This window comes from Haliaeetus leucocephalus, unplaced genomic scaffold (genome assembly GCF_000737465.1).
Source record: "Haliaeetus leucocephalus isolate CR32 unplaced genomic scaffold, Haliaeetus_leucocephalus-4.0 Scaffold656, whole genome shotgun sequence".
In the NCBI taxonomy this organism is placed as follows: Eukaryota; Metazoa; Chordata; class Aves; order Accipitriformes; family Accipitridae; genus Haliaeetus; species Haliaeetus leucocephalus.
In genome coordinates, this window is record NW_010973092.1 from 20,403,375 (window position 1) to 20,414,413 (window position 11,039).

At 59.9% G+C, this 11,039-nt stretch overlaps 1 protein-coding gene across 1 annotated transcript in view; it reads right to left on the reverse strand.

The window, feature by feature from the left end:
• Positions 1-11,039, reverse strand: part of PCDH1 (protocadherin 1) — a 52,658-nt gene that overhangs the window by 40,249 nt on the left and 1,370 nt on the right. The window contains exons 2-3 of the mRNA XM_010579174.1: positions 5,591-6,405; positions 1,791-3,983 (exon numbers count right to left, since the gene is read on the reverse strand). Coding sequence (XP_010577476.1) covers positions 1,791-3,983; positions 5,591-6,405 — 3,008 coding nt within the window. The remainder of the gene's footprint in view (positions 1-1,790; positions 3,984-5,590; positions 6,406-11,039) is intronic.

Below are 11,039 nucleotides of genomic sequence, written 5' to 3' on the forward strand. Positions count from 1 at the left end.
GACATGGGTATGAACCAGGAGAAGCTATAGAGGGGGATGTTGGGGTGGAAGAAAACTGGGCTGGCTGGTCCGTGGCTCAGACTGCCTCCACATCCACACATGCACATGTGTGTGTATGTACATACATGTGTTGTGAACCAGGTCCTGGAGGAAGCTGTCTCCTTAGAGGGCCAGGCAGTGACTAGAGATAGGAGTTGTCAATCTGGGGAGGGGGGGCTCAGTACCATGAGGCCCCATGCTGGGGCACGGTGGAGGGCTCATGGAGATGCCTGGCCCACGTGAGCATCACTTCTGGGCGCTGCGGGGCCCGGGTGCTCCGGTGGCTGAGGACATGGAAAAGATGCCTGGGAAATTGCTGGGAGCAAGAGCATCTTCAGGGGCAGTAGGGAAAATAAGGCACAACCGGTCAAAAATAGAAAACTTTATTGAATTCAAATCCAACAGGGCAGTTGAGCTCAGCCCCACGGCAGGAGCCCAGCCTGCCGCTCACCGGGATACAAAGAAGGGAGCAGGGGTCTCCACAGGGCACAGAGGGTACAGCACAGTGGGGGAGTGGGTTTTCCTCACTCACAGGACCGCAGGAAGAAGGCAAAGCCACAGGCACTCATCCCCCCTCTCCCTCCCTAGCTACTTAAGGATAGACCCGACAGGCGCCAAAGCAGAAACGTGGTGCAAGCTAACTAGCCAGACGGCCCAAGGAAAGAGGGTCCTGCAAGCTCCAGGCTCATCCCACGACCTCCTGGGACAGTTCCAAGCTCCAGTGCACACCAGCAAGCAGCCCTTCCCAGTCCGCAGCCAAGACCTACCTCCGCCTTGCCCCGCACGCAGCAGAAACCCCCGGCTGGACCTAGAGCAGTGACCCGACCGCAGCACGCAGCAGAGACCCCAGTACCCCGCTCCTCCAGCCCTGAGCTCGAGACCCAGCCCCAGCCCCAGCACACGGCCGGACCCATGCCGCCTGATGGAAGCGCCCCGGCCGCCAGGATCCGCTCTCCCCCTCCGCAGCGGCTGCAGCACGGCTGCCGCAGAGCCGTAGCTCCGGGCCCGATGCTCGTGCTAAGGGAAGCCCGGTTTTCACCCCGCCGACTATGGCAGAGGGCCCAAGCCTGGGGGAAGCCAGAGCTTGAGCCTGGGAAAAAGGCAGAGCTTTGCTCCTCCACCCAGCCCCACCTGCCTGGGCAGCCACAGCGGGCGCAAAACTCCCTTTTGGGTGGCTTTGTGCACGGATGGTTAAAAGGTTCAGCCGCACCGGCAGAGCCAGGCTGGCAACAGCAAGGCTAGTGCCTTCCTCACTGCTCCCTGGACAGGGGCAGGGCTGGAAACGGGCTGCCCAGAGCTGTGGCAGGAGCTGGACCAGTCTCTCCTCCCCACCAGTCAGCCCAAGCGGAGGGATGGATGGGAGGGTGGGCATTGCCCTCCTCGGTGCTCTTACAGCTGGTCCCCAAAGGGGACCAGGGCGAGTGGGATTCCCTCCCCAGAGCTCCACATGCAGAGGCACACGCATGCAGCACCCTTCGCATCACCGTCACCCAGGCAGCGCCGCCAGGACCCAGCCCCGGGCGCTCTGACAAGGGGTCTGACAGTTTTTGGACTCCCCCTCCCACCATCCCCATCCCCTCCCCAGCCCACAACCAGGCTCAGTGGCTCGGCTCCGGGGTAGTCCTCCGCCAGCCTCCCAGGCCACGCGTGCAGGGCTGGGGGCCAGTCCACGCTCACTCCCAAACCTCTGTCCAGATGGCTCCCCGATGCAGGGGGGGGGCCGCTGCCGGCCTCAGGATGAGCTCTCCTACCTGCTTGTTGGTGTATTTCTGGGGATTGGTGCGGTAGCTGTAGTCCGAGTACTGCTCGGAGCCCGTCGAGTTGTTGTCCCCGGTGCCAACAAAGGTGTTGGTGGCCGGCAGGTCCTGCACCACTTGGTGCTTCTTGGAGGCAGAAGGCGACTGAGGCTGCAGCTGGATGGAGGGCAGCGGCGAGTTGGAGCGGTAATGGCGACCCAGGTCTGGGCTGCCTGGTGGGTAGTTGAGAGGCAGGTGGATTCGGGGGCTGTCGCTGACAGAGTCGTTCATGAGGTTGAACTTGAGCGATTTCTGCAGCCCTGTCTCCTCCTCATCCTCCGTGGGCTTGGGCGGCTTCGGAGACTTGCTCTTCTTCACCTTGCTCTTGCTCTTACCACTCTTGCTGGCCTGCTTGGGTGCATACAGGTCCTTGGTCTCCTTCTTGCCTGCCTGGTAGCCACTCTTGGCCTCCCGCTGCCGGCAGTAGCGCACCAGGACAACCAGCACGATGACCAGGGTGACAGCCACAATGCCAGCAATGACTCCAAAGAGGATGTTGCTTCGCTGCTTGCTGCGCTCATATTCAGGGTCCCCGGCGATGTCTATGTCGAGCGGTGTATCCAGGCTGTGCCCCACCAGCGTGTCCAGCAGCGTGCGGTTGGCTAGCGTCTCGTTGACGTAGAAGTGCACCAGGGCTGTGCCGTGCCGTGAGGGCTTGCCCTTGTCATTGACACGCACTACCAAGCGGTGCAGGCCATGGTGCTTGCGGAGGATCTCCTTCTCCAAGGTGATGTCTCCACTGTGCGGGGAGATCTGGAAGAGCTCGAAGGGGTTGCCTCCTGTGATGCTGTAGGTCAGCTCTGCATTGACACCGGAGTCAATGTCCTCCGCCTTGACCTTGCTCACCTGCTGGCCAGGGCTGGTGTGGGGCAGGATGTGTTTGTAGGTGGCATTGGAGGGTGAAGTGATGAAGGGGGCGTTATCATTCTCATCCAAGACGTTGATGGTCACCCCCACGTAGGCAGACCTGGGAGGATCCCCACTGTCCACTGCCTTGAGTCGGAAAGTGTACGTGCTCTGCTGCTCCCGGTCAAAAGAGATGCTGGAGAGGATGGTGCCGGTGCCATTCTGGATGACAAAATCCCCATTGTCTTGCTCCACCGACAGCTGGATGCGGGCGTTTTCTCCTTTGTCAGCATCGATCACCGTCACCATGCCCACAGGGCTGAGGGGCGGCATGTTCTCCATCACTGAGAAGTTGTAGCCGCTCAGCATGAACTTGGGGTCGTTGTCATTCCTGTCCATGACATTGATGGCCACAGACGCTGTGCCCTTGAGGCTGGGGCTGCCCTTGTCTGCCGCCACCACCAAGAATTCATAGCGTTCCCGCTGCTCTCGGTCCAGCACTGCCTTCACCCGGATCTCCCCGGAGTCGGGGTCAATGGTGAAGGAGCCCTTGGAGGAGGGGTCTGTCACCAGGGAGTAAACCAGCTTGGCATTGGAGCCACTGTCAGCATCGCTGGCACTCACCTCCATCACCAGATCGTCGGGCTCATTGTTCTCAGGGAAGGCCACCTCGGTGAAGCTCTGGCTGAAGACAGGCGCGTTGTCATTCACGTCCACTACTTGCACCTTCAAAGAGTTGGTGCTGGAGAGGGGCGGGTTCCCCGAGTCCACCGCCACAATCTCAATAGTGTACTCCTTCACCGACTCGTAGTCCAGTGGCGTGGTGGTCTGTAGGAAGTATTTCTTCTTGGTGTCACTCCCTGTTTCACTAGCCTGCCGCAGCTGGAACGGGACATCACCAGCCACCACACAGGTCACCACAGCGTTTTCGCCCTCATCTCGGTCGGACACCTGCACCAGAGCCACTGCTGTCTCTACTGGCACATCCTCCGAGATGTTTGCCATGCCATCCTGGTGGGTGACGAGCCCAATACCTCGGATTTCTATGGAGGGCGCATTGTCGTTCATGTCCTTGATGGTGACCACCACCTGGGTGCGGGCACTCTTTGGGTTGGCCCCCTTGTCCTTGGCCATGACGGAGAACTTGAGGATGTTGACATCCTCGCGGTCGATGGGTCCCTGCACGGTGATGAGCCCCGTGGTGCGGTCCAGGCGCAGCAGCCGGCGCACCATGTCTGAGGCTTGGTGGAAGGAGTAGTCAATTTCGGCGTTGGCGCCCTGGTCCGAGTCATTGGCCTTCACCTGCGGGATGGAGGGAGAAACGGTGAGCAAGAGGGCAAGCCAGTGCGAGCCCCTCCGCAAACCGCCGCGCTGCCCACTGCAGCCTCCTCTGGGGATAGCTGGGGGGAAAAAAACAGGATTTCCTCTTCTGGGGCCAAGGACTATGAGGCAAAGAGCCTGGGACCGTCAGAGCAGCTGGGAGCGGCCCTCCGGCACAGAGGCTTTTCTTTGCTCTTCCAGTAAAACCGGCTAGGCCGGTTGGCTGCGCTCCTCTCCCGGCCAGCTCCAGCACGCAGGGAATCCTCCGGGAACCCGTGCCTCTTCGACCCAGGCAGCAGCAGCAGGGAGGGACTTCTCCAGCTGTGCCCGCTCTGCAAAACCCTCCCCAAAGAGGGGCTGGAGCAGCTGCCTGGCTGATGTGAGGATGAGGAGGATGGAGGCAAGGATGTGCGGAGCTGCAGCAGCGTCATCCCAGCATTCAGGGATTCAGCCAAGCGGGGACTGGGGCTGCCTGAGCTCTGCACAGCACCAGCCATCCCTGCCCACCCGTCAGGAGCTCTGCATTCACATAAACCTGCCTCTACGCCTATTATTTGCTTTCTAAAGAAGATGAGGTTTGTCTAACATTTGCCTCCCTAATCGGCTCTCCGAGCAGCCTCTTCTCTGCACCATTTGCTGCTCTGCCGTTATCTTGCTCAGCAGATTTGGATGGAGAACGAAAGTTGTTAAATGTAAATTCCACCTTTTACCTCCACTCACAAAAAAGGCGGAAGTCATTTTCCCCCTGAAAGATAAAAGCTGAGCAATGGCAGCAGTGGCGTCTCAGCCCATTCTCCTCCCGGCCGTGCAGCTCCCTTATCTGCTTCCAACTTCCATTCTCTTAACAGTGAAAAATGAATTCTTAAAAAATTCACATCAGAATTAGCAAGCAGATGAGAGCTGGCCGCGCTCCGCTTATTAAGATGGCAGCTGCAGATAAACAGATGTCGGCTACTATCATCTCAATGCCCCCTCCAAGCCAAATCCACTGAGATTCATCCCCTCGGGCTCCCCGGTCTAGTTTGCACCGCTGCCTGAGATGGGGCAGAACCCCTGGCCCCTGCAGACAGCAAGGCACCCCTGGAGTCATGGGCAGCCCCCCCAGATGGGCAGTAGGGACGCTGCCTGCCCCCCATCTCTTGTGTGAGCCTGAGTTTCCATGGAGCGGCCAAGGGAATGCAACTTATGAAAGGGTCTATGTCTTGTCTGCGGGCAGCATTGAGACAGGTCTGGCATGAAGCCAGACTCCCCATGGACCTCAGGTCCCAGCCCTCCCCATAACCCAGAGCCTTTCTCCCACATATCCTCCAGCCCTGCTGCTGCCCCTCAGTCGTGTCCTGCAGCCCCCGCTCTGGCTGCACCTTCCTGCGCATCCTTTCCAACCTCGTTTTAGCAGATGTGACATCCCAGGGACCTGCCTGCCTGATGGCCACAGGTGACACTGTGGGCTCCTATGGCTTGCAATTCTTCTAGGCTCCCTCCTCCTTTGAAGAACCGTGGCAGCAAGCGGTTGTACAAATGCTTCCCAGGCTGTCCCTGCTGCAGCCAGGTAGGAGGGGAGCTGGGGAGAAGAAAGCCCCTGCACTCACCTGGAGGACAGAGTGCCCCACAGGGCTGTTTTCAGAGAGCTCCGCCTCATACAGGGCCTTCTCGAACTTGGGTGCGTTGTCATTCATGTCCAGGATGGTAATGCGAAGCAGGGCGCTGCTCGCCCGTGGTGGGTTGCCTCCGTCCTGCACCTTAATGGTCAGATCGTAGGAGTCCCACTGCTCCCGGTCCAGGTTCCCCATGACGATCAGCTGCGGCTGCTTCTCGTCCTGATCCTCCGCCACCTGCAGCCCGAAGAGCTCCTGTGCCTCCGGACCAGCCGTCAGCTCATAGGAGGCAACGCCATTGGGGCCCGAGTCCCTGTCCATGGCCAGAGGGATGGGGAAGAGCGTCCCAATGTTGGTGTTTTCGGGGATGGAGAGGGTGAGAACGGGCGAGGCGAAGTTGGGGGTGTTGTCATTGATATCAAGCACCTCTATCTGCCCCTCAAGCAGGCGTGGGCTGCTGCTCAAGATCAGGTCAGTGATGGACACTTCGAACTCCAGGAAGCAGGGCTGTCCAGGCAGGAGGTGCTGGCACTCACGCAAGCTCTCCCGGTCGATGGAGGTCTCTGTGGTGTAGATGTCGCCAGTCTTGCCATCCACACGTAGGTACGGGGCCCCCACTTCCAGCTTGTAGAGGTGCCCCACGTCTGGGAAGCCGTAGTCGGAGGCCAGGCTCCCTATGAGGGTGTTGGGGGGTTGTTCCTCCTGCACTTTGTAGACCACACGCGTCCCAGAGACTAGGGCAGGGAGCTGGAAGAGGAGCCACAGGCCCAGGCAGGATGCCAGTGGTTTCATCCCGCACTGCAGGGGAGCTGCAAGGAGATACAGACACCAGAGGTTAGGCAGCCCCAGGCCCCCAGGACCGCTCAGCCCCAGCCCATTTCCCTGGCGTATCCTTTTGGGTGCAGCCCCTGTGCCATGCAGGACTGCACATGGTCCCAAAGCAGCCCCCTGAAGGGAAGGGGCTTCAGGGGCTCGCCTGGCAGAGCTGGCCCCAGCCATGGTCTCCTGGCAGCCTCCGCAAGCAAGTGCCCAGGAGGACCGGTCCCGGCTTGCAAAGTTCCTGCAACGCCCTGCTCGAGTGAGCAACCCAGTCATTGAAACCTCAGCCCTGGCTTCCTGTCACTAGCAGGAAGCCAATCCTGCCACTGTCCACCCTCTTCATCACCACACAAACTGTAATTAGACCCAACGAGGCACACTAACAGGGTGGACTGCACGCAGCCTGCTGCCAGCAACCCGATGGAGCCGGCCAGGCTCAGAGACAGCTTCTCACCACAGAAACACAGGAGCATTGTGTGCCACGCACTGCAGGGGCACTGCCTGCCACGCACGGCAGGGACACAGAGGCACTGCACGAATCTGCCAGCCCTGCACAAACAGGAGCACCAAAAGCGGGGCAGGGGCTCTGCCTGCCCTGCAGGGATGCAGGGCTGCCACCCACCCAGCACTGCAGGGACATGGGGCACTGCACGGATACAGAGCTACCTCCCATCCGTCACCGCAGGGACACAGGGCACTGCCACAGCGGGGACAGAGCAGCACTGCCCTCCCTGCACTGCCGACACAGCAGCACTGCCAGCCTGGTGCTGCGAGATACGAAGGCACCACCCATCCAGCACTGCAGAGATGCAGGAGCCCCGAGCATCATCCATCCTGCACTGCATGCGAGGCACTGCCATCCGCCTGTGCCCCTCGCAGAAAGAGAGCCATTGCCCACCCTTGCGTTAGAGTGACTCACTGCCCACCCTGCACTGCAGTGCAGACATACCCCACAGGGCAGAGCCTGTGCCTCCCCGCGGAGCAGCGGCACTGCACAGCCCCAGCACACTGCAATGGTAGGCACAGCATCTCCCCTCTGCTGCACAGTCACTAGGCAACCCCACACCCTGCGCCAGCAAATACTGTTCCCTTCACTCACTGCAGACACACTGTTCCTTCCCATTCCCTCCCACTCCCAGACTGGGACACTGCATGCACACACTGGGTGCCCACCCTGCCCCGCAGGCAGGACCCTGCCAGTGCCAGTGTCCACCCCACCCGCTGCAGAGGCAGTGACAGAAGTACTGCCCCCCCCCGCATTGCAGAGACACACACTGCACACGCTGCACCGCAGGCACCCAGCCACTGGAAACCTCCTCCCAGTATGCACACACTGCAGAGGCAGTGCCAGGCGCACTGCCAGCCCCACAGAGACTGTCCCCTTCTACGCCAAGCCACATGCCCCGTCACCAAGCCCCTGCCTGCTGCTGTGTTTGGCCACCAGCTTTCCCGTCCCCCGCTTTCCGTTCTGGGAACACACCTTCCTCCTCCAGGGTCCAGGCGCACCCACACAGCTTCTGCCGAGCTGTAAGCATGAAGGGGTGCAGCCCAGCTCACGGGCACCCAGAAAGCTCAGTGGTCAGATGCCCTAAAATCAACAGCCACAAGCATCTGCCATGGTCCCACAGCAGCAACCCTCTCGCCACTCCCATCACTTGCTCTCTCCATACTCTGCATCCAGCCTGTGGGATGGGTGAGCGCTCCTCCACCATCTCCCCTCCACGGTGCCACATAGCAAGTGCTTAATTCCTGGTTACCCTGGCATCATACAGACCCTCAACAAGTGGAGCATCCAGCACTGTCCACCCTAGTACTTCCCGCAAGCCAGCAGCTCCCAGTGCCTCCATCCCTCCGCTTCCCCCCAGACAAGAGCCTCACTGGTGGCACGGAAGAGAGGAGCTCTCCCTCCGCAGGTGAAAATACATCCCTATTTCTAAAGATGAAACTATGGTCCTGAAGCCTAGCTTGACTCTGATCCCTTGTCCTGCAAGCATCCTTCATGCAGAGAAGAGGTATTTCCAACCTTGCTGAGGGCATGCATAACTGTCCAGACCGGCACTGTGTACAGATACCTCTGAGATGTATGTCCCCAGGAGGAAGGGAAGAGGCACGCACAGGGCTGAGGATGGAGGAGGTAAGAAGCTGAGCAGAAACACAACGCATCTCTGCATCAATACAGGCAAAACCCAGCGATGCATGTACACGCACACACGTGTGTCTGCACTCAGTGTGCATGTATCCGTGTGTGTCGTATGAGCATTTGGGTGTATGTGCACCTGTCCGGAGCACAACTATGTGCCTGTAGGAAAAAGGTGGACATGCGCACACATGTGCACTAGCCGGGTGTGCAGGCGTGCCACACGTGTGCACGCACTGCGAGGACCACATCCGTGCCTGCACTGGGAGAGCCTGTGCACCAGACAGGAGTTTGCAACCCTGCACTGAGTGCGTGTGTGTGTGCACCGAGCAACGTGTGTGCCTGTGCGGAGGGACCATGTACGCATGCCCCTCTTGCCACCGGGTGTGCATTTGTGTGATGTCACCCCGTGCGGGGGTACTTGCACCGTGTGTGTGTGTGCACTCCGACTGGGTCACACGCGTGTCTGCCAGCAGCATGCGTGTGCTCTCACACCAGACCCCAACCCCCCCATGTCCACCTGCCTTCATGAGGTGTCCAAACCCACACTGAGCTTCATTACCCCATTGCCCCGTGCTCCCTTTGGAAATGGCTGTGCGGCAAGGACAGGGAGAAGGGAAAAACGGGCAGCCCCGGCTGCTGGGAAGGGGCTCCTGGAGGATGCCCCAGCTGGGAGAGGCACCCACGCCCGCTGCCGGACTGTTTGCACAAGCCTGTTTGCACTAGGCTGGGCTGTGACTGCTGATGATGTAGCACCGTCCTGACTAAGCCTTGGCGTGACGTGAAAGATCGCAGGTAAAGGTGAAAGTCCCAAAGCAGTGCGATGCCTCACATGGCCCTGACTAAACTGGGAGGGAGGACCCCAGGAGCTGGAAATGCCAGGAGCCCTGTGCCAGCCTGGAGGAGGAAGGGAGTCACCCAAAGGTGCCAAACACCCATGCTTTCTGCTCCAAAAAAGGAGCTGGAGCCTAAACCCAAGCCCAATTCCTGCAGGTGAAGGAAACCTCCAAAACAGGGAGGCTGGAGGAAGAGAGGGGCTGGGAACCCGAGTGGGACCATCGTCCCACAAGGGACTTGCTGGCAGGCATGAGGGGCCCCGGGTTCGTCGGGGTAAGGAATCCTGCTTGGCGCCTAGGGGTGCGAATGACACAGCACAGACATGAGAGCCCAGAGCTGGGTGTGAGGAGGAGGAGGAGGAAGCCTCCACCACTGGGGAAAAGCACGTCTGTGCAGGAGACAGAGGCTTCCCAGGGGCCAGTCCAAGACATCGGGCTATTTTCCCATGGGATCTAAAGACCATCCCACACTTTCTTCTCAGGTGCCAGGCACCTTTTTCCAACCTGCTGGCAGAGCACAGAGCACTTAAAAATAAAAACCCCTCCCAAAACAACTATTCCTCCGCACACACAATTCTCCCTACGGGGAGAGTGTGAGAGACTGAACCACATGAGAGAGGCGTTAGTCACGCTGCTTAATGCATGACTGGGAAGCTCTCAGAGGACAGTGGCATGCAAAATCCTACAGAATTCAGTCACCCCCACCCCCCAAAAAAAACAAGCCCTAATGACAGAGAGGTTATAAAGCACCGAGAATTTAAGCAACTGCTTGAACAAGCCTGTGCTCCCTGTGATTCCCACAGCCCCTTGGCCCCGTTCCACGGAAGGCAGCACCGCTCCGGGAACGGGCACCAAAGTCCACCCTCTTATTGCTCCCAACGGCTGATTGCGTGGCTGGGAGCCATGCTTACAAGTCTATCCAAACCCTGCACTGAGCACACAAATACTAATCCCGCCCCCCCACCCCCCCAAAGCTCTACTCTGATGCTCAGAGCTGGAGCAACATCCGAGCAAGCAGCAAATGCTAATCACGGCTCCATGGGCTCCACTCCACGCGAGGGCCTGAGATCAAGGACCATATTGTCCAAAAAACAGCCACTGGTGTTCAGTCCTGCATCGAAGGCACGGATGGCGTGAATCCTGGGCATTTTGTGGCAGGTCCCATGGTTTCCTTCGGCTCCGGCTGCCACTGCAGCTGCTCAGCATTTATGCAGGCTGGGCCCAAGCACCCCGAAGCCAGAGCACCCCGTAACGAGGAACCCCACTTGCTTGTGAACAGCTTTACCCCAAAATCATCTCTTATGAGCTGCACAGTGGTGAAAAGAGGGCAAAGCCTGGGGCCCTCCCTCCTTCTGCCTCCTTCTCCACATCCCTTCCAACTCCGGCAGCCAGCGAGGCAGAGACCTGTCAGAGCCTCCCTAGGGCGGCAGCCCCCATTCTCCCACCTCGGGGGTCCCCCACAGCCCCTCCGGGGTCCTGCGGGCTCCTGTCCCCTCCTGCCACCATCCCACCCTCCATCCCGGCCTGGAGGGAGGTCCTGGGGGAAGGCAAAAACGTGGCGGGCCTGAAACACCCCACCCCGGCAGGGCCGCAGGGAGCCGGCGGCAGCGGGAGCGGCTCTCCTCCGGGACTGCAGCCCGGAGGGGCTGGG